This window comes from Hirundo rustica, chromosome 8 (assembly GCF_015227805.2).
Source record: "Hirundo rustica isolate bHirRus1 chromosome 8, bHirRus1.pri.v3, whole genome shotgun sequence".
In the NCBI taxonomy this organism is placed as follows: Eukaryota; Metazoa; Chordata; class Aves; order Passeriformes; family Hirundinidae; genus Hirundo; species Hirundo rustica.
In genome coordinates, this window is record NC_053457.1 from 19,991,407 (window position 1) to 20,015,359 (window position 23,953).

At 38.8% G+C, this 23,953-nt stretch overlaps 1 protein-coding gene across 4 annotated transcripts in view; it reads right to left on the reverse strand.

Annotated features, from left to right (window-relative positions):
- Positions 1 to 7,815: 7,815 nt before the first annotated feature.
- LGI1 (leucine rich glioma inactivated 1) overlaps positions 7,816 to 23,953 on the reverse strand; it is a 29,513-nt gene continuing 13,375 nt past the window's right edge. For 2 of the 4 annotated variants that reach the window (XM_040070845.2, XM_040070844.2), the window contains exons 2-9: positions 19,794 to 20,241; positions 19,329 to 19,400; positions 15,384 to 15,455; positions 15,209 to 15,280; positions 11,067 to 11,138; positions 9,649 to 9,818; positions 9,069 to 9,233; positions 7,816 to 8,984 (exon numbers count right to left, since the gene is read on the reverse strand). In XM_040070845.2, coding sequence (XP_039926779.1) covers positions 8,167 to 8,984; positions 9,069 to 9,233; positions 9,649 to 9,818; positions 11,067 to 11,138; positions 15,209 to 15,280; positions 15,384 to 15,455; positions 19,329 to 19,400; positions 19,794 to 19,984 — 1,632 coding nt within the window. In that variant the 5' untranslated portion in view covers positions 19,985 to 20,241 and the 3' untranslated portion in view covers positions 7,816 to 8,166. Of the gene's footprint in view, positions 8,985 to 9,068; positions 9,234 to 9,648; positions 9,819 to 11,066; positions 11,139 to 15,208; positions 15,281 to 15,383; positions 15,456 to 19,328; positions 19,401 to 19,784; positions 20,242 to 22,208; positions 22,991 to 23,953 lie in introns of those variants that run through there. The other 2 variants (XM_040070846.2, XM_040070847.2) reach the window with 2 other exon arrangements.

The window sequence follows — 23,953 nt, forward strand, 5'->3', positions numbered from 1 at the left end:
CCTTATTCCAACGAGAAACTCGCTCCTCTCAGTTTGCTTTACTGGTATGTTCAAAGGGGAGTGATCTGAAATGCAGCTCCAGTTTTTGTTAAGGAAAGAAAACCTTGCAACACAGGCTTTAAAGCCCTTTCCCTTTGTCAGAGTCAGAGACATAAGTGGGGATTTTTTTTTTTCCCCCATTATTTTTTAATTGAGTCAGTGCTCCTTCATTACCTCCAGGAGCCGCAATGCAGAAGAGCATTCCTCATTAGAGCAAAAAACCCTGCTGCTGCCTTGCATGAGGGATGTACCTATTCTAGGCATTTTGCTGTCCACAGGAAACCTCCTTAAGGCAAGAAGCAGAGTTTCTTTTCCTTTCTTGCTGGAGGCTGAGAGGGTACACTGGGAAATCACAGTGCTGTAATTCCCGTACTGTTGGGTTTTCTAATAAGCATCACTTCTGGCCAAGTAGGCAGGGCACTGGAGCACAGGAACCCAGGTCTAACTCCAAATGGTTATTTTTATGTCCCTGTAACCTCAGCTAGCTCAGATCCTGTGAACGGTGCCAGAGTGGCAGCCCCCTAGGAATGGGCTGACCAAGCTTTAGCGGCGTGTGCTGACCTCTGCAATCTGTTCCTGGCTCCCCAGCAAGCGGAGGCTAAGTGAGCTCGGGCTTGGTGACACACACGAGCTGAGTACTCCCTCTGAAACAGCAGCAAACTGGGGAACGTTCTGACACGCACGAGCTGGTGCCCTCGAGACCTTGCTGAGTGTCCTTGTCACTGGGAGGAACGCCTCTGGTCTGTGGCTGTACTTCAAGGGAATTGTTCCTGTTGAGGCATGATTGGAGCTCATTCCCCTCTCCAAGGCAGCTTCTGGAACAAGGAGGGCTCTAAGGCATTCTCAGGGAAGGAAGGGTCTTTGCAGTTTACTGGTTCAAGGGAGCTCTGGCTGTATAGAGTGATATTGCTCTGGCATAATTTATTTGTAATAGTCTTGCCAGGTGCCCATTGCAGTTTATATAATTCCTTTAACTGATTTTTTCGCAATTGTACTTAACTGCATTTATACAACTTTTAGATGAAGTCACAACCACGCTCACAGGATTTTTTGATAAGCAGTTGAAATTAGCTTCATTTTTGTCTTGCTCTTAGATCCTCTGATAGCGTCACTGCTCTCAAAATTATTTAACAGAAAATCTGAAATGAGTTGTAATATTGGAACAAACATTCATTTCCGATTTGGTTCAAGCTAATAAAATATGATTATCATAGTGCTGTTGTAGTTTGATACACTCCAGAACCCTGTATAAAAAAGCAGAGCTTTTCTAGCAGCCGCTAGATACCAGATATTTTTTCTTGGTCTCAGCCTTGAAGTGAGTTTAGTTTGAGGGACTCATTGTTATCTTAAATAATGCTAAGGAAAAGTTAAAGGTGGGATTTAAGACTGGACTTATGCCAGCGCATATGAATTATTTAGAAGCAGTGGATTTTTATTTGCGTTTGCAATCCATAATCCAGGTAGCTAATGCCTTCAAGTGTAAACATAAAAAGGATGTTCTCTTTTTAGCAGTTATCTGTATATCAGAAAATTTAGATATTCACATGTGCAGTTAAACTTTCTGTTCCAGATATATCCTTTTTCTTCCTTTTGTTTCACACTTTGGAGCAGCATATGTACGGTGCTTTTCCTGAATGGGCAGTATATTTATGTTATTATATATGAGAGACAAAAGAGACCAGGATAAGGGGTTCAAATTACAGTTATTTGGAAATTGTGACAATAGGAATTGTTTGTTTGTTTGTTCTTCCAAAATTGTTGATTTGTTCCTGTGGTTTAGAAGTTGCTCCCTCACAGGACAATACTATTACCTGCTTAATCATAAGGTACTTTGCTGCTAATATTCCTACAGCTCTAATATTCAAATCTTAATAATAAGCTTATAAAAATCTGAGTTCTGTTCTTCCCATGGGAATCTACTTCTGTCATTATTTACATAGCTGAAGCCAGCCTAAGTTGTGCAATTACATTCTCAAGTGCTTGCAAATTGTTTGCCAAAATTTATTATTTGTTGACATAATTTCAAGGAATTGTGTTGCTGGTATTTTACAGATTTTATCAACATTCACATTCTCAGTATTGTAAATGCTTCTGAATGGCTGTGTCATATGTACATCTTATTTATGTTGTTTTGTGGACCTCAGCAAAAAAGTTGAGCTAATTTCTGAGCACTATGTCTCAAGAACTGAAAATAGGAAATGCAACACTGGAGCACATTCATTATCCAGCTGCTTGGCTTTTCATCCAAAATGGTCACAGCCAGATGTTTCTGACAAGTGCAAAGACTCTCCTCTTCCCTAATAAAGAGCAATTTTGTTCAGTACTAAAGGAATAGAGTTAAAATTTTTATGTAATTTATCCATGTTTGACTTTCTGAATGTTGTATTATTGTACCCTATGTCACTGCTATGACAGTGAATGCCAGTTTCATTTGTGGGGGGAAGGTTATTTTGGTTTATGGCTTGGGGTTTGGTAATGTCAAGTGCCATCTTGTTCCACACCTTCAATGAATTTTTCCACATCTGAGTCCTTAATCACCCTGAAGAGTTTTTTGAGATGGCTACATTAGTACTGCATGCAGTATCTCAAATCAGGCAACAGCAGTGATTTGCCATGACATGCAGTGTTGTATTCTCCCTATGATCCTGCACATGTGGTAGCATTATTTGTTCTTTCTTGTTGCTGTATATTGAGATCAGTATCTTTCTGAGTTGTTCACAACAATGTCAAGTTGACTTTCTTTAGTGCTCATTTTAAATTTTGTGAGCATTTCTTTCCTATGAATAGTATTTTGCATTTCTGGACCCTCAGCTTCACTACTCAGCCTGTCCCACTTACTTAGTTACCTAATTTATCCTTAAATTTTACACTTCCATTTTCATTTATAATTTCAGATAAATGTGGAACTTACTGGTCTGAAATCCCACTGGTTATCCCGGTAACCTTAAAAAAATAGATATAATATTTGTTACTTCTAGTTCTTTTGCACAGAAATGGTTTTTAATGAAGGACTATGTATTCTTAGCGGATCAGCCTGTTTGTTCTGAAACTCTTTCAGCATTTTTGGATGCTCACCATCTGGGCAGGTTGACAACTTGCTAACATACTGCTGTCGCTATCCAGGCCTTCTAACAGGAAGTGAGAATAGGTCAGAAAGTCCTTTTTCAATTGAAATAATTCAGTAGGAAGAATTAAAGTAAGGCTGAGTTGAAAACAACTTTTGAGAATTCAGAAATTGATTTGATGAATGGCAGATTGGGAACAGTAACATAATTATTGCCATCTTCCACTTCAGTTTATTTGGAGTATAAATAAACAATTCTATTAATATAAATATGCATATTTAGGGGCAAATTGCTTTCTACCGCAACAAATTTGAAGACTGAAGTATTACACTACCATAACTAATTGGAGCGATTCAAGGTCTCAAAGCACAAATACAACACCACTTCTGTACAGCACACTGGAGTTCTTTGTAGCTACAGTTCATTTCAGGAAAATTCCTGAATAGAAATAGGGTTAGGTTTGCCTCTGAGCACTTTGTTTAAGTGAACTATAAACAGAGACATGCCTGTAACAGCAGCCATTAGAATTCAGAGTCATCAGTAAGGAAGGGAAGTTGCCATTAGCAGTAAGTCAGGCAGTGTACCGCAGGTCGGTCTGGAGGAATTGAACTCCCCAAGACCTCAACATTTATCGGTGGGTTCCCAGCCACAAAAACACATTCGGCCATTCTAATCAATAGGAGTCTAAATCACAGCTTTTCTGCCACGCTTAGCTCTCCGGATCAGCAGGAATGAGAGGGGAAGGCTGGCAGGCATATGGAAGGTAGCGGGAACTGTTGGCAATATGCGTAACAAATCAGAGAGAAGGAGGCACTGAAGAGAGGCGGTGGGGGAGGCATTAACAGCCGAGTGAATTGAGTGCTTGGGTTTGCATTTTCCATCTGCTGGACCTGGCTTAACTTCTGTCTGGCCCTGGCAGGGCCCTGGCCCTTTCTGTGGGCCACCACGGCTGAGGCTGAGGTAGCACAGAGGTGTCAAAAGGAAAAAAAATCCACATATTAGGATCATGGATGTAGTACTTTAAGTAAGCCTCTTGCTGTATTTTGCAAGAACTGGGTGATTATCTGGATTTTCAGGGGTCCCCACTGAGGAGAAACACATTATGTCTTTCACAGGAAGGAAAATGCTTCCTTGAAAAGGAAAACTTCCACTCTCTTGAGATTTGCTATGGGCTTTATATTATTTTCCTAATTGTAACATTTTGTTCATGATTACTTTTCTGCTTTCTCTAGGTGCTGTTTCAGTCCGAGGACTTTTTTTTTTTAATTCTATAGTTTAAATATTCTTTATTTTCTATTGAGTGCTAACATATTTTACTACTTATATACATAAATACAGCTGTTAGTGAGCTTCCCACTAGAACCTATCAAAGCATATCACACTAACTATGCAAATATTTTTTTCCCATCCTCAAGTGTACTTCAAGAGGCTGTTACAACTTCAAATAAAGTTAAAAAATTAAAATAATTAGGAGAAGTTATAATTAAAATTAAATACAAACCAATAATACATTTCTGTTTGTTTTGTTACCTTACACAAGAAGATATTTCCTTACTGAACTTCTTTCTTCATAGGAAGAGTGCATTTTGGAATATTTTTTTAATGGAAAATAAGTAGAAACAAAAAAACCCTGCAAGTTCTAGGCATTGCAATACACAAAATAAAAGAAGTTACACATGGTGTAGTATCAGGTATTCTGAATGTATTTTATATATCTCTTCCCAAGTAGAGAGGTGCATATTCATTTATATTTGTGCTCTATTAAAAATATAATGAAGCAGTTGTAGGAATACAATACTATTCCATTAATGTTCTTTTTTTCTGTCTTAGACATTAAGATGACTAAGCAGCGTCAAGGATCAGCAGTACCCATTAATAGCCTTCAATACTGTCTTCTGTAATACATTTAGTAACTTACATATTCTCTCAGTCATAAACAAAACAATTAGGGAGTTTAGAAAATCCATTACAACTACAGAAGCCAACCAGTCAGTCACAAGTAACATAGATTTGCTGAAAGAAATAGGGTTTTTTAAACGGCATTTTAAAAAAGTATCAATGTATATATGATAAAAGGTTCTATTCTAGATTTTTTCTGACTCTTCCACTGATATCAGGAGTACTGAGCAGAGAACCAGGACAGAATATGGCCTTAGCTTTATGCTCTGATGAGCTGTTAAAATGCCCAGTCTCTGAAATCAAGAAGCAGCAGCACAGGGAGCCACCTAATGAGCCTTTATGTTCTTCCACATTAAGGATTATGAGTTCTGTTCTAAAAATACCCCAATTCCTTGTGTGGTACAAAGAAGTGCTATGCTCGCACAATAAGAAACTGGCTGCTGTCCCTGGGAGTCTCCACCTGACATAAACTGACTAGAGAAAGGGATTTCCAAAAGAGAACAGGTTTCAATTCAGCATTTTCTAGTAAATAAAATACCTGACCTTCCAAAAATGACATAGGCATTATGAACTTCCCAAATCACTAGTGCTTGTCTACAGGAAAATTTTTTTCTGGAGGAACAACCAAACTGATACTGCAGTTGCGCTCTCCAGCAGATTGATCTCTTGCTACCCTCCACTGTACCATTGCTAGTTTTATACGTATCGTGAATGTAAAATTCTAGTGACTCACACCCTTGCAGGCATTTAAATTCCTCCTTTAAACCCAGGAGTAACAGTGAATTCCTGTAAGTCTGTCACATTATTTCAGAATGAACAATCATAGCACTACGATAGCACAGGTCTTAGCCAGCATAGCTGGCTGGCTCTGAAATGCATTTCCACGAAACGTAACTTTTTCAAGGTACACTGTGAGACAATATGTTGTTCGTAAATTAATGTTGGTAGCAGATTCGCAGGTTTCTCCAACTCCACTTAAAATCAGCCAGATGTTTATAATATGTTCGTAGCAAGACGGATGCATAGCCATTATCTTTATAATTTGAATGAGAGCGCTACATGCAAGTATAATGGGAAAAATCAGATCAAAACCGGTGCACATAATTCAGTAGGACCTTAAGAAAAAGACTGAAACAGAAGACAAGAAGAAATAGAAAACACTTAATGGTTTGCTGGTAGATTGGAGATGGGTTCATGACTTTGTATTTGATTCCTTTCCCATGCAAAGGGCACTGAAGAAGAAATGGACAAACTGAGGAGGCAATCACAGATGTAGAGCCAACATTGAGAAGTGATAAAAAATATTATTTGGGTTCATCTGGGGTTTAAAATCACGCTCACGTAACACCTAAAACTATATAAAGGAAATATGGTTTGACATATAAAGGAAACTGCCAAAAAGAGATTATTTATTAAGATGATTTTTGGAAATGTATTTATTAAGAAAAAAATTGGATCTTTCAGCTGTGAAACATAGTTTAAAATCTTTCTAATCACATTGTAAATACTTATAGAATAGGTAGTTATTAAGCCAAATGCTTAGCAGAGCATATGCCGCTATAAATAAAAAGGCATCAGAAAAATTAACTTATAGAGTAGTATTGTTCAGGTGAGATTTTTTTTGTCTTTTCAAATAGCATTAAATATAAAAAAACCTCCATTCTTTATTACAGAAGCATACTGTTTAGGACTGGATTCCTAAATATACATTAATCAGCTTGTGATCAGCTGACATGCACAGTGCAATTTGTTTTATTCACTAATTAACATCTCTGAATGGTAGAAATGTCTAGAAATGAACACAGCATTCATGTTTATATTTTAAAGACGGCACTGGAGCAAAATGCTTGACAACTTAAGTGAATGCAAGGTGTCTAAAATAAACTTGAGCTTTCTTCCTGAGCTGCACCGAATCATCCTCAGCATCCGTGTAGGTTTCTCTCACGTGGTGCACTAGATGTATGTAAACAAAAGACTATTTTAACTCTGAGCTTGTAATAGATTTTGATGCCACATTCAGATTTGGCACAATTTAACAGATATAGTTAGCTTCTCTGGAGTTGCATACACTAGACAAACTGACTTTATCCTGCCACATTCAAAGTTCTCTGAATTTCAGAAGTACCTGGAACTAAGATTCATTGCTGTGTAGTGGAAAAATATTACTTCCCATTCACTAGTTTAATTCAGAATAAGGAATAAATTCATTGAAGACTAAATAATTGCAATTACAGTGGAAAGACTTGACAAGGACAGAATTCATGCAAGTGATGTGTGACAGTTCAACTATAGAAATAACACCAGCTAAAAAATAAGCTTTGCTTCTAGTTCTCAGCACAGTAACAGTCCAAGTGCTGTACAAGAGATTTGTTTTGCGCTGCTTCAGCATCAGGTGAAGAAACACAGACTTTTACCTTGTCTTTCATTCTGCCAAGTTCTTTGTAAATTTTAAGAAAATCACATCCAGCTATACACAGTACAGAGGCCTATCCTACAATTAGATCTGTGTAACTGAACCCTTCATCCTACAAGCACATCTAGATAACTGAATTCTTTTTTCTAGTTAGAGTTCTGTTTAAGTCAGTGAAGCTTTACATAAGTGCAAGGATTGTCCAGGTGATAATTTATAGGCTTGTGTGTGTCAATGCAGTGTTTTTATCAAGAACTTCTTGTTATTAGTAAAACCCACCTGATCTTGAATATTGTGCATCTTCTATGCAGTACAACACTGCATTGGGCAATATGCCTTCTTGGCTTTATTTTATATGTGTATAATATATACACAAATAAAAGGTATCACCTGCAAATAATATTTGGAATGTGAAAGACACAAAATGTAAACATTTTATTTGGCAGTTGTTTCAAACAGGTGAATAAATAAATGGAAAAGTACATCTTAATATTCTTTATAGCAACAGATGCAGTTGCACATGTATTTACATATTGTGGATGCAAAGAACAGTTAATTTAATTTCTTTTGTTAAAAAATGCAACTTCCAACACCACTAGACAATTAAAGATGAAGATACTAGTAATACTTTGTTCTAGCAATCTCAACTTTTAAAGGCATTCATTTGGAAGTAAGATAAGAGAGTCATCATGCATTTAGTTCATTTTGTCCACTTACGGTAGAAAGTCTGATGTAATCTCAGAATTATGAGTGTCATGCGCTTAAGTCAACTATGACATGTTTATAAATCAATGTAGTTCCCTTAAAACTTGAAGCAAAGAGAAAATCTCGTTTATCGATGGAGACATGTATGAAAGATCTTGGTGCCTGTACGTTTAATTCTTGAAACTTCACAAATTTTGCCTTTTCCGCATCCCAATAATAGACTTGAGTGAAAGAATAATCGCTTCCAAGAATGGCATATTGATAATTATTTATCTGAAGTGGTTGGAATACCATTGACCCTCGGGATGGCATCCTTTGTAAATCCAGAAATGCTGAACCACCCCATTTCATTACTTTAGAGTCCCCAATAAATCTTGTTAAGCAAATGTATACATCCTCTTTCACTTTGAAATGCTTCACAGCATATGCATCTTCCATATCTTGAATATCAAACCGCTTAACAAATTCATTTGTTCCTTTGTTCCATTGATATATTACAGGTCTTTGCGAACTACTTGACAGAATTAAATGTGGTTTGCCAGATATTTCAAGATACTCCACATCAGTATCTCTGTACCAGGCGTGCAGAGACTGATGGGAATAAAATCCATTCCCATTCCACTTGTAAACCGTGGTGAAACCAGCCTTTGAACTGTCTGCAACAACAAAATACCAGTCTTCAGCAATCCTGAAAGTTTCAATGTCATTGGGTTTTCGGATTTTAAGGATTTCAATATCTTGAATTTTTATAAACTTATTAGCAAAAATATCTCTTTTATATATGTGGGAGCCTCCAAACAGCTGTGCGACAATGACATACAGCTGACTCTCAATAACTATAGGTTTACACACAACAGTTGAAGTACCTATAAAAGGAAAAGTAAAAGACAGGGTTAGTACCACTTCTTGGATAATTCGTTGTAATGTTATCGGTCAAGCAGTGTTCATACCTGTAATGTTGTCGTAATTCCTGAACATCACTTCCACATGGTCCCATTCAAGAAAGATGCATTTTCCAGTAAAAGGCTGAGCAATAACCACGTGTTCATCATTCATATATGTGAAAGTATCTACTGACAGAGATTGGTATGGCAGGGACTGATAAACTTCAAATTCTGCAAAAGTGCGCACAACAGATGATAATTATTGAGAAATTTTACATACTATACTGAAAAAACCAACTGCTTATCAGATACAAATTTATAACAAATTACAGTATTTCATCATTAGTCCAATTTTTCTGTTGATAAAGGAGCACTGCAACTTGGTTTTCAATCTTTCTCAATAAAAAGGGGTACTGTTTTATGTCCCACTTTTCCAAATCATTATGTAACATATTAAAGTTTGAGTAGATACTGAAATATAGGACCCTGCTCCCAAATGATTCCCATGTCAGACTTAAACCAGCAGAGTTCATACTGATTTTAGTAGAAATTCAATCCAGAATGCAGCATTCCTGCAAAAACGGGCTCTAGAAGGAAAAACTATAGCTTTGACTTTAACAAGATTAAATAATTTGAGGCACTTTACCTGTAATAATGCAATCAAACTCTTTTGGAGAGAGGCTATTGATTTTGCGCTTCTTATATTCTGGTGGGCTTTCACAGTAAATGTCTTCAACAGTTGCATTGGTGCTGCCCAGCCACTCCACTAACCACTTCAGTTTGCAGTCACAATTAAATGCATTGCCTCTAAGATCTCTACAACAAATAAATCACGCATTGAAAATAAGTAGTCAGCTACTGTACTTCTCCTCGAGAACAACAAAACAGGCTTTTGTTAAATATGCGCCCTTTTGCATATTCTCACTTAAGGCCTTCCTAGTTTAATTTGTCCTGACCCATACTTTGCCCTACATACCAGAACCCACACAGATTTAATTATATTAAGGTAATCAAGGAGACCTTAACTTGGTGATCAGTCAGAAATTTTTATCAATTTCCCCAAGTTTACAGGTTTTTTACACAAAAGCCTCCCAAACTAATGATCCCATTTCCTTTGAATTACCCTTTCTCAGTAAGAGCATTCTAGATAACAAAATAGGAATTAATGTAACCTGATGGTCAGCCAGTCAGTATTCACTATCTCCTTTAGATACACTCATTTGGGGCTTCAGGAGACACAAGCCAAGGAGCTCTGCTCAAATCTTTTACAGCTGTCTTCAATCAGATTTCCGATGGTATGTACAGGAACAGGCAAGCGCCAGGACCAGACTGTGAGACCACCTGGCCACAGTCAGCCGTGCCAAGTAATGCTCCAGCCACGCTGGCCACGGCCACATCTTACTACTGCAGCTCTGCTCCAGGGATTCAGCCTGCCTTGTTCACCCTGGGAGCAGGCAAAGGACTTTCTGAGCTTGTTATCCCAGGTCAGATGGAACAGGATTTGGTATATTGAAAACAGGATCTGTTTCACTAAAGCAATTATAGGATTTATATGTTTATCTATATTTTGTATTTTTTTACTGGTATTTTGCATATATTTATATATTTAAACAAGCTGATGTTTTGAACTGGTTGCAGTTAGATTTAGTATGGGATACTTACTTAGATACATGCTTTACTGATAAAAGCTAGCTTTCCCAGGACTTGCTTGCACATTAAAATGTTACTCCATTAAATATCTTCCACCTTCCCTGCATGCCTTGCTCTCTCATGCATCCCTAAGGATCCTCCCTTCTTATTCACAAAATCTTAATGAACATGCAGCTTTATTACATAACTACTAATGATATTACTGATCTTCATAACTGATGGATTATTCAAAACTATCACAAATTTTCCACAACAGGAGACAAAAAAACCCCAAGCCTACCCACACTGTGTAGTCTCTACCCAGTAATAAGATCCATTACTGGCTACTGATTTGAATGGTTACTCAGATTGTCCTCTAAAATAATCTCTTTATACTTCTAGTATAATTAAAATATTAATTAATTGCTTTCTTACACATTTGTTAAAGAATCCAAGCCTTTAAAGATGTCTTTTGGAAGTGACTGGAGGTTATTATTTGCGAGACTCCTGTAAAAGAAAACACTTCAGTGTTAGTGCTAGTGGTTCGTGAAACTATTCATTTTTGCAAGTTGTGATATACTGTGTGGGGTTTTTTACTTACAGCAAAGAACATTGGTATTTTCCAGCACTTAGTTCTAAAATATTGCATTTTAGAATAGCTCATTTACTTTGTGACTTTTCCTTCCACTAAAATGCCGTGCCTCCTTCTGCTTTCTCACTCTTCAGCAGCCTTGCAGCATTTACAATACTTCACTTAGCAGAGTAAAAAGTTCTCACCTTTGGTGTTTTGCCAACACCATTTAACGTTTGAAAACAATTAGTCATGATTGGATCTACTGATGTTTTCCCTATGAGATCCCAATACATGGTGCTCATATCTGCAATTTTCCCACTTTCTTGTGCCTCTTCTGGAAGGAAAATCTTACCAATATGGGCTGATGGGCTCAGGTTTAGGTCATAGTTTTGGAAAATATGCAGTAATAGGCAATAAATTGCTGATTGGCATGAATTGCTTTCCTGGCATATGTGTGTGTGTGTAAATGTGTATTAGACCAGCAAAAAATGTTACTAATTCCCAGTTTTCAATGTTGGGAAAACTTGTTTAAATTCAGTGAGTATTCCAGCTGGTAGAAGTGACAAGGAAATGTGAGCAGGCTTTGAACACACAGTATATTATATTTCAGTCTGACTGTCTCTGTGAGTCTGCCAAAGGTCTCAGATGTCACAGAGGGCATGACAGAAGAAAAATAATGTTGTAGGGTATAGTTTATGCCCCTTCCAATTAACAGAGTTATTTATTACTTATGAGAAGAAACAAAAATGGAAAGAAAACATTTTAGATTAAGATCCCAGTTAAAATCTGTAGCTAGTAAGACTTAGAACCTCTTCTGTTTTAACTTGTAAACATAAATGTCATTTATTAACCACAATTTCTCTAGGCAGGCAAAGACACTTAGGCACATACTTAAATAGAAGAACAAGCCCAGATGTACTAGGCCTGCTGCCTCATTTAAAAGCAAGTGTTTCTCTGATCAGTAATAGTAAATATGGGATGCCTCCATTAGTCCATTCTGACTTCACTACTTTAAAAGTACACCTGAATGTAACACTGTACGTGAATGTATCAGGTGCTTCACTTGTGTGCAATTTTATGCTCCAGAGCAATTCTTTAAAAGTCAGGTAACTCACATGGAGAAAGCTGTGTGGATTTGCAAGCTGAGACAAGTTTAATGCCCTGTATTGTTTTTATATGTTATTATATAGCAAACTAAAAGGGAGGATGTACTTGGAAGTAGGAGTGGCTCACTGCTGCCATAGGTACCTGACTGACAGAAAAATCTAAGCAAGGTTTATGCATCTGCCAATTTTTGAATGAAAATTATGCATTTTATATCCACTGTTAAAAAGTATACTTATAAATGAGAAAACACTGTTTTGCCTAGATGGTGCTGTACAGGGTATTTGTGTTATAATAAGAGAGTAAAGGTTGACTCAAACATGCAGTTAAACTAATGATGACAGTTGATGACAATGCTAACTGTAAGATTTTGACATTAGATTAGCAAATTAGTAAAAAAATGCAATATTTTTAAAATTTTCCTGTTCTTAAGTGTACTCTGGCCAGAAAATAAATCCTGTTGCACAAAATAAATTCTAGATGGCTCTCTTTTACATTAAGGACATATGTAATTATTGAAGTTAATTGCATTATAAAAGTAAAAATGATTGGATAGCTTACTGCATTCCAAAATTTGTGTTGCAGAAAGGAAGTAAATAGAATAAATAGGACAAAGTTCATCTTATCTAACTTCATGGAACTTATTTGCATGCTCATTTGCTATGATTCTTTTTAATATATTTAATGTACACAAGTTCTCTCCTGTTTCTTAAATGAAAAGTACCTCAGGATGCCAAATGATCATTCTTAATGTGTATGTGCAATTTTCCCCAAAAGATGGGGAGTGGTTCTTCAAGGAGATTAAACTAGTGGTGCCTTTGCAGTTATTTTCCACAAATTTCTCATTGTCTTTGTGAATAGTGCTCCATGGACAATAGCAGCATGACACACAAATCTATGTCCCCAAAATGTGCATGAAATGGCAGTTGTGCCTCAAATGTGGTTCTGTCTTTTGCATATGTTTTCTCATGAAACTCCGAAGCATCCTCAGAAACCAAAGTCACAGACAAGACAAGATGTTAGCCTTGAACTATATGCTCTGTGGAGAAGAAACTGTGCCTTCCTCTGTTTCAGAAAAGCAATTTGTTCACTAGCAGCTGCAGCTACTAAATAAGTAAATGAATATGATAAATAATGTACTGGACCCATTTGTGAATATAAAGCTATTCATGTGCGCAAGTATTTTGAAGATAGGGTCCCAGTTACCAGCCTTATACAGCTATCTTTTTTTTCTAACAACAGTATAATTCTGCCTCTACCTCCAATATGGATTGTTATGGGATGTGCACAACCTTTTTATGTACCTCTTTCCCTCTCCTCTTTCCTCTTCCTCAGACCTAGAGCCATTCTGTAAGTAACTTTATCTACACGAGTAGTCACAGTAGGCTTGGTTTCAGCCAGCTGTAAATCTTGTCCTGACCAAAAGGGAAAGCATAAAGTGTTTTATGGTACATTTACTAGGTGGTGAAGATGTGGTGAATTGCAATTGGACTATTATATTTATGCATTAACGGTTTAAAATAGAACCTTTGTTTCTTCTCCTCTGTCAAAATATATGAAAGAAAAAAGTTAAACCACCCTGTTTCAAAACCCTCTTGGAGGTTTTATCATGTTAAGGCCAAAAGTTCAGAATCCACTCCCCTGCCTATGACATGCACATGACAAGCTTCAGAATGTAGATGCTCGGAACTGGGTATAAACCCATGTCAGGCACACTACAGATATTGTAGCCTCATTTTTTTTTTTTTTTTTCCTTTTCTTCTTTTGTATTTTTTCTCTGTTTTCTTATAGTGTGTATTTGTTGTTTGATTTTTTTTTTTTTAATATTCCTCATTAAATTAAAGCATTGCTTAAAGATAAACTTGCTGTAAGAAGAGAGACAAAAGCCTGTATAAAAACTGTCTCCCTAGCTCAGAGACAAGGAAGCTACTCTTGTTTGCAGTGAAATGTTGCAGGTATTTGTTGCCAATGTGTGTCTCACCTTCTGAGCACAGTGTGAGAAATGCTCCTGCTGGTGGGGGTATGGGGAGCGCTGTTCCTACTTCACATTGGCATCCACAGTGCCTTGGACTAACTCTCCCTCCCAGCTAACGCAGCAAGGGGCTGCAGCAGGTCAGAGGGCAAGAGCTGGCCGTGTTTCCAAGATAGCCAAAGGGCTGAGCGGCACACAAGGAATGCTGAGCAGATCCCAGTGTCAGCATGTGACTGATCCTGACTGTCGGAAGCTCCTGCTTGCATGCAGGAGAGGACACGGCGCAGAGTAGGGTAGGTGCAGAATAGAAGAAGTAGATCAGTAAGCCATAAAAAATACATCTTGTTGCAACTCTTCAATTTAAAATTGCGCTGGGTAGAGATTTCAAGTTTGCTTTCGTCAAATTCTTCTGTATACTATTACTGTCTTAAGAGGACACGGGCACAGACAGTGATGGCCTGTCCTAAAATGGCTGTAATATTCTCCTGGATCCATGTCAGACTGGGGTATCTGGGAAGAGGTGTGGGTCCATCCCTCAAGCCTCTCACATTCCTAACCACAGCTCCCACCTTCCTCCTTTCCGAGTCCCAAACTGGGACTCAACTCATCAGTGCCAAGATTCCCAATTCATACTCCTCCCTGCTCCTACGTGCTCAGCTGGAAATCCCCTGTGCTCCAAGCAGAGAAAGTCAGGGAATTACTGCCAAACATGTACTGCTTGGAAGCTGTTTGTGTCTTTGCCTTCTACACATACCACAGTTTGGAAGCCTTTGGTGGAAACACAAAGATTAACATTCTAGTTAAATTACTATTAATACCACTTAAATAACCATAAACAGTCATATATGGAAATCAGAAATTAAACAACACAGTGGTTCAGTTACTGTATGAAATATACCAAGTAATATATTCAATCACTTTACTTACAGGTGAATTAAAGATTTCAGTCCTCTGAAAGTATTTCTTGAAATTGACTTAATGTTGTTGTTCTCTATGAACCTGCAATGGATCGCAAAGGGATTCTGGTCAAAGCAATGCCTGGAACTTGGAAGCCCACCCACTCTATTTAATAATACCAGGAAATATACTTTTGTCCACTCACAAATATTCTAGATGAGGAAGGCCCATGAAAGCATCATCACTAATAACATCAAAAGTGTTGGATGTAAACAACCTGCATAAAGAAATTTTAAAAAATAATAAAAAAATAATAAAAAAAAAAATTTAAAAAAAAAAAAAAAAAAAAAAAAAAAAAAAAAAAAAAAAAAAGACCATTAGGTTATCAGCAGCTTTGGAAAATGGTTCAGCAAGCCATGGCAGGCCAAAATTCCACTGCCTGCTTTCATGCTTTTTCTGTGAAAGCACTATAGGACTGTAAGGCTGATATATTGCACTATAGTGTGGTGCAAAGGGAAGGATCCAACAATTGTCTATGGGGGCCATCTGATAAAATTCCTTTGACTTCTGTGGGATGTTAACGTGGGTTTATCATGCCAGCAAAACAATGGGATTGTACAAGTGCCTCTGGAAATATACTAGGACAACAATGAAATCTTCAAGTACTACAGAGGTTTAAATTGTCTTGGTTTAAATTTCTCGTTAGCCAGACATCAGGTTCAATTTGAAACACTGACAAGAAGGAAAATTCTTTAAGTTAAACTTCTGAATGTATTTAACCCGAGGGAATAGAAAGTTATTGGGGGGAAAAAAAAAAGAAAAGAAAAATCTCGTAAATTCAAAATCCAGTCAGTGTTCAAGTCAGAAGTATTTTTAAAACCTCATTATACCTCTTGGAGATAATCTCAGCATATACATCTAATGGTAAAAATACCAGCAACACATTCAATTTTATGTAATTTTGTAAGCATTAAAAGTGGACAAGCATTGATTTTTCCAGCATTATTTATGCTTATCAGCCATGTTTGCATTTGTCCATTATAATCTAGCCATGGACTGCCACACTTTTAATGTGGTGAGACATCATAAAGTACGATGAACTTTACCCCAGTGGAATACTACATGCACATCTATATTTCAATCAATTGACTTGATGGATAAATAGACTCATATTATGGCATCCTTAGACATTCAGGTATGCAAGATTTCCAATTACTAATTAATCCATTTAATGAGTTAATCTCTTTTTTTGACGTTTACATTCAGAATAAATTGCAGGTAATTTATTTTCTCAGTTGGCTGTTGCAGATTATGCTTTTTCCACTTTCAGTATGTTCCTATATGAAGTGTATGAAAAATATGAGCAGGAAATTCTTCCTTTTTGTCAAAATCAAGAAATACTTCAATTTTAGACAAAACAAGTATTTTTATAGAATTCTTGAACCAGAAGACCAATTTATTAAATCCTGCAACTAATTTTACTTTTCTGATGTGATTTTATTGGGTAATTTTTCCTTTTCTGCACTCTATAATTTAGAGAACAGAGTGGTATCTCTTTAAATAGTATTGCTATTTTAGAGATTGCCAGGCTTACAGCATAGGTCTTGCACTCGGTGAGCTCATTTGCCTTCCAACTCATACCTCTCCCCAACTGGCTATATCATAGGCATTTGATGCACAAAGTGTTTTTTCCCCCAGTTTGTCCTCAAACACCATAGTTGCTGCTTCCAGGGATAGAGGCTGTAGGTATGGCGCTGTAGCTGGGGACTGTATCACTTGGCAGGCACAGTACAGTGCTAGCAGGTACAAATCCTGATGCCATGATTACCTCCCTTCTTTCTGTGGGCTTTCATGTCATCAGTTTATAAGGGCGCCCTCAGCACGTTGCTGATACCCAGAGATAAAAGTGCTGAAGATGAGAGCTGGGAGGTTTTCTTTACATTTAGGGAACACTCCTGCTGGCATGTCACCGTAGTTGTGCAGGTTCTTTGTATTTTTGTTGTCAAATGAGGAGCATAGAGCTTACCATCCAAACTACACAAGAAAAGCTCTCCTGGACTGGGAGTTACGAGCAGTGTTTAGCTCAAGACCATGATTTTTTCCAGAGACCATTGGTGTTACTACATTAAACATAGTAGTAAATAATAATAGAGACAGAATTACACCATATTTAGAAATCTGTGGCTCGTGTATTGGAGATATCCAATTAAATTTAGACTTCAAAAATGTAATGCTAGAGACTATTTCTGTATGTATTTCTATAATAATAGAAATATATATAAGCTGCTAAATCTTGCTGTTGGCTAAATTAAACCTACCAATACAGCTATAATATAATAAATAGCATAAACATGCAAAGCTAAACTTCCTATAATGTTTATTTAACGTAAGTTTTCCATATTCTTATTTCCCGTACTATCTTTTGCCAAAGATGAATTTTTTTCTTTCCCACGTACAAACTGGAGTGTTGTCCCCACATATACAATCCTGCTCCTATGGTTTGTGTTTAAGGAGTCATTTACCTTAGATCAGCAGCCTGACATTCCAAGGAAGGCAAGCAGTTCAACTACCATGTTAAAAATATATCTGGAAAACAGATCACCGATCAAAGCCCACACTGGAACAAACCCTGATTTTCTGGGGTCATAGTTTTTGTTGCAGGATTTATGAACAGCAGCGTAGAATGTGCATTTCATTGTACAGTAGAAATGGAAATTATTATCGTTACCAAAATGCCATAAGACATTGCCCAAGCCCACTGTGCCAGGCACTATATTAACTCAAAATAAGATGACTGTGTCTGTCCTACTCTACCATGCCCAATTCTGCCTGCTTTGCAGTGGGATTGCTAAGTGTAGGTGGTGTATCGTAGCCAAGAGAGATGATGTCCTACTCACTCTCTTCAGATACAAGCCCCACCAGTGCTGCTGCTTTTTTTTCCCCTCTCTTTTGAAAGGCCCATTGCAGAAATTATGTGAAATGTGTCCCTTTTGTGATCTATGACCACCTGGGAAAAGCTCCTCTGGAATGAAGCACCAGGGAGAAGCATTTAGGTTTCCATAGTAACTGCATTTACCTATTTACCCTGTATCCAAAATTGTACAGTATGTCTGCACCTCCTTATCAGCTCCACTTGAGGTAGCAGAGTACAGCCAGGGTCAGAGCTTCAGCTATCGGTACGCCACCAGTTTAATTTAACAGCCAGAGAGCTCCAGTAAATCAGCATTACACCTCTGACCACATCCAGAGTGCACGGGAAGTCGCTTTGGGACAGACATCCGATTTTGGTTTTGATCACACTGGGAAGTCTGTCTTGCCGGGTTTCTGAGACAAATCTGGGTGTGTGTCAGGCTGGCAGCACAGCCACTATAAACAGTTCAGGTTACACCCCCTCTACCTCTGTATAGCTCACAATTATATAATCGTATGCCCACATTTCTAGGAAAGCCTGTGAGCCTGTAAAAATCCTATGTTGAAATGCAGCTAATAGTTAAACATCCCAAAATATTCTTTCTGTGTATACCTCATGGCAGCATTTGATTTTGAAATAATGACTTCGGTTTTTAATTGGAAGAAAATCGTCGTTACTTTTAAGACCGTGAAATAACAAACAGGGTCAAATCCAGGTACTATGAAGGCAAAACTCCCACTGAAGTGACAAAACTTCCACAGAAGTCAATGGCAATTTTGCATGGAAAAGGACTTCAGGACCTGTCCCACTGCAGTGACGGGCCTGATCTGAGGGGTTCTGAGCTCACAGCCGATGGGAGTTGCAAATGGACAGTTTTATACTGGGATCAGGTCCCAGGAATGCAGAAAACAAACAAGAATAGTTGTTCCAATACTTAAGTCCTTACTGTAACGTTAATTAAAGTATAATGAAGATAACATGCATTCTGTCACCAAAAGCTTCAGCATGTCAGCATTCAAAGTAGTACTGACAACAGACAGCCTTGCAAAATATGAAGTAAAAATTAAACATGCACCATCTTTCAAATTGCTAAAATTTCAAATTGCTAAAAAGTCTTGTATTTTATAATCTCATAAATCTGCTGCTGCTGTTTCTTATAAAATTAATACTAAGACCCTTTATGAAATATTTATGAATACATATACATAACAAAAATTGTATCATTTAAATATTTCTCACAGAAGCTGCAGAGATGGTGTGAGCAAAAAACTCCCTTCTGGGATTTTAGTAAAAGCAGATCTCACAAAGGATCTGTAAAGAAGAAAAAAACAACCATACATTAATGTAGCCTCATATATCCACAGTTATAATACTGATCTGGTGATCACAGAGAAATTTATTTATATAAGTAAAAAAAATAACCTACCCCCCCCCCCCCCATATAATGTGACAGGTTTCATGTACTATACTAGAAGGTATAAAATGAGATGTGTGCACATTCACAGACAGACAGACAGACAGACATATGAAAGAGATATAAAATCAGGATTCAAGGATGCAGCACAATTTTAACACATTAGCTGATGATTCTGAATGCTGGAGGTACTCCCTGCAGCAAGCATCCTTCTGTATGCACTGAAAACACCACACATCCTAGTTCATTTTAAATCATAAATTAAATAACCAAATGCTTACAGCCCTTACAGTGAGATAACATCAGGCGGAACGCTGCGAGGAATAGATCTGGCATTTTCACATAAAGCATTATCTTTGGTACAAGTACACCAGGCAGGACATTTTGGCTTCACTGGTTTCTTCCCTTCAGTCAGCAAAAGCACAGATAAAAGGCATAAGAAATAAGCAATTCTTCTAAAGGGTCTGCTGGCATTTCCCATTCTTTTGATCCGCTCTCGTTCCAGCCAGTTGAAAGAATATCCCAAAACATGAACAGGGTTCTTTATTCAGCCATTGGATGTCTTTCTCTAAGTCCAGGTCAATATTTGTCTCTGCTTTCCCAACCCTTTTCTTTCTCTTTCACTCTGTTTTTGTAGATAGAAACCTGCAGCTGATCTGTATGTTTCCACTCACTCAGGCAACGTACTGCTCAGAGAAGAACCTGCGAGGTGCTGTAAGATGGGGAAAATCCAACCGGCTGAAGGGAGAAAAAAAAAAAGGGAAAAAAAAAAAAAAAAAAAGACTTGCATCACCACAAAAACACTGAGCACAACACAGCATTAGATTGCAAAGTGATGTAACTGAGAAATACACTGCTTTCTGTTTTCACAGGGAGGCCCTTTCCCTGTTTCCAAAAATAGTACAGCATTATGTTTTCCTGGTGGGTGGGTGAGTGGGTGTGGGGTGGAGTGTATGTGTGTGGGGGGAGAAATCAGTCATCTCTTACTGGATCCCTACAACCTCATGAACCTTTCAGAATTATGCTTCACATACTGCAAGCAGCAGAACTAATGGCAGTATCCACAGGAAAATGAAATCAAATGAAACCATCAAAAGCATTGCTGCAAAAACTGTTAGATTTTTATCCTCGGCCTTTATTGCACATATTTGTACCACTGAAAAACAAACTGCCACACATGGAAAATATTACAATGTATGAGAGAATGCCTTTGACTGTCATTCCTAAACAAAATATTTTCTCATGCAAAATAGACCCCAAATACAGCTTTTTTTTTTTTTTTTTCCCTTTTTTTTCCCCATTTTTTTTTCCTCAGAAAAAGAATGCTTCTCATTTGTTTCATGTTTACTGAGCTGGTTAAATAAGGGCATAGGTGGATCAAGCACAGTTCTATATGGACAACATTAATTTAAAGTTCAAGTTAAAAAATGTATTTTCTTGGAACTGGTTTGATCATTTTAGATAGAAAAAAATTTATCATTTGAAAACCAGCTGTGTTAAACACATAGTTAAGAATGGACCTCCTTTGAAGAGTGACAGGATAAGGGCAGATCTTGGTGGTAATAATGAACCTTTACAATACTGCCTGGAGGCTGCAATCAAAATGAGTGCTAGGTGTGGTATGAGTGCTCTGTCAGATACATCCTCAGCCTGAAGACTTTACAGTAAACTACATTCAATATTTTACAGGAAACTGAAGCAGCACCTAAGTATTACTTTCTTAATAATGGTAAGATAAAACTAACAAATGCCAAATGGCTAGTAAGCCATACAGGATGATTTTTTGTTCAATATACTATTGCTATTAGATGAGTTTTGCAAACTTTACCAGGTCTTAACACTTCCCCGTTGGACTGTTTCCATTAGACAAACACTACTGAGGTCAGCCTAGTGGTACAGACATTTAATACAGTCAGGCTCACTATTAGCTCCTTCACATGGATGCTGTCTCCTCACCAGGAGACACCTGATCTCCTGATGAGATCTCTTTTGACTTCTGGTCACCCCTCCTTTGATTTCACATGGCCACATGACTCTGACCCATTACTCTTGCTCTGCAAGTCACAAAATAATATGATCAACATCAGGCCATGTCTATCTTCCTCAGGAACAATCCCAGCAAGGCCTTGGTCCATATCCAGGTGCCCACCAGGGATTTGATAGCCTGCAAAACTGCAAGAAATTCAGTCTACGGCTACAAGGCAGGACTCCAGTGCTGCTGAATCCTTGACTGGGTGGTGGCTGAGGTCACACAGGGTGGTGGGACTGCATCCTCTGGGGGACTGGGTGCAGCCAGAAATATCCAGAAAGCTTTCAGAGACAGATGGTCACCTTCAAAGGCCCTGCTGGGAAAGGACACACTTCCCGCCAGGCATCTGAGCCCATGGAAAAAAAGGGCAGCTCATCCTTTCTTAGCTCCCTTGCCCTCTCCACTGTTTTTTTTAAAGGTCTTTATTAATTTAAGTCTGGGGCCATGTTTCTGCTCTTAAGAAAACCTTCCCTGTCAGCAGTCTCTCCCTGAAGCAGCACCAGCTAAGAGTGACAGAAACCTGGGTTATTTCTGAGCCCATCCACCTCCTCTAAGAAAACAGAACAGAATTACAGTAGCCAAGGCACTGAAATCATTATTAAGTAAATGTTGATGCCTTCCCATGCCCCAGTATAAAGGTGACTTCTTGGTCCGGAAATGATCTAATTGTACCTACTGAGAAGGAAGCTGGATTTGTAGGACTTGCATAAGTAGGCTACACCATCTTCTCCCCTCCAAGATGTCCAGTGGCACAGACATGGTGAGGTGAGAACAGAAAATTCTCTTTTTTTTCTGAAAGAGGCCTGTTGTTGTTTGTTTATTCCTGGCAAAGCTACCCATTGCCATGGCAATATTTTACCACTGATGGTGAAACCCCGTGTTTCATTTCCTTTGGCTCATTCACTGAAATCCACCATCAATTACCTAGGCATTTCTCTTTAATTAATACTCCAACCACATTGTGAACCTCCTGAAAACTTTGCAGTGTAGTGTTTTCTTCAGTAACAAAAGCACATTCTGCAGCAGAGCAGTAACCTGACTCCAGTTTTGTCCATGCAGAGAACCGCCTGGAAGTTAGTTTTCTATTCCAACCCGCATGCCAAAACAACAGCTTTTTCCCAAAATTGCAATATTATTAATATTTATAACAGCCCCATCAAAAGATAGGCATATTCCCATTTTCCAAGGCCCTTTTCTGCCAAGCTCAGCATCTCATTTCCTGCCATGTAGCAGTTTAAAAACAAAGCGGTTCATGGATTTTCATGGGCACAGCTTCTCTCCGGCCCGGCGACACTTGGCTCCCCCTCTGCCGATGCCACGGCCGTTTGTTTGCGGGCCAGCGGAGCAGGCAGCGGCCCGCTGCGCCCACGGACCAGCGCCCGCCTCTCGGTCCCTGCTCGTTTCAGGTACTGAGTAGGCACAATGGGATTCAAAATTCAGCTCTTTTTCTTTCCGCCAGGTTCCAGCAGGGGGGATGAGGGAGTTGCGGACGCGTTCCTCGGTCTGCTTCCCAGCACTCGACGTTCCGGCCGAAAACCCCGCACCTTGCCGCGCCGCGGAGGGGGCCGGCGGTCAGGCGCGTTCCGGGCCGGGCAGCGGGACGCTGCGGGGGGCCGCTGCCCGGGGCTCACCGCCGGAGGGTCGCCGTTCGGGGCCCCGCGCCGCCGCCTCGCCGCGGGCCCGTATCCCGGCAACGCGGCGGCCTCGGCCGGGCGGGGGCGAGGCCGGGCCCGCGGGAGCCCCGGGGCCGCGCCCGCCCTCCGGCGGAGCCCGCGCTCGCTGTGGCGGCGGGAAGGAGCCGGGCGGGCCCGGGCCTGCGGCTGCGGCTGCGGGCTTTCCTGCACGAATGTGCCGTCACAGCTCACCTCTCCCGCCTTTACCAGAGCCAACTACGCCTTAGGGACCGATGGTTTCCCACGCAGTGGCTCTGCGTGGTACGAGACAAATCGCTGTTTCTTCCAATGGATCCAAATTGTTCGGCAACAGCAATTTTTGATGATAATCAGCCATCTAGTAAAAACCTGGGTGCGAGTATATGACAGTCAAAATTAAAGCTACTTTTGCTTGCTGCCACTAGAGGTATTCACCACCCACCGCTGCTTGTGTTCTTTGGTCAGACTTAGCACAACTTCCATGGCTTCATTGCTAGAGCAAACATTTATTTTATTTTTTTTATTATTATTATTACTATTATTATCTAAGCATACATTTTTAGCACATATTCTCCAATATCTGGTTAAAATATTAATACTTCTACAAGTGAACCTGTTTGCTAAAATATTAGAGGACAGCAAGCACAAATGGTCAGAACATAGAACAAAAAACATTTTAAAAAATATTTAATATTTTTCAAGATGTTAACTCCATGCCAGTGACTATATTTGCATATTTGCATTAGACTAGAATGTTTTTATTACCAAT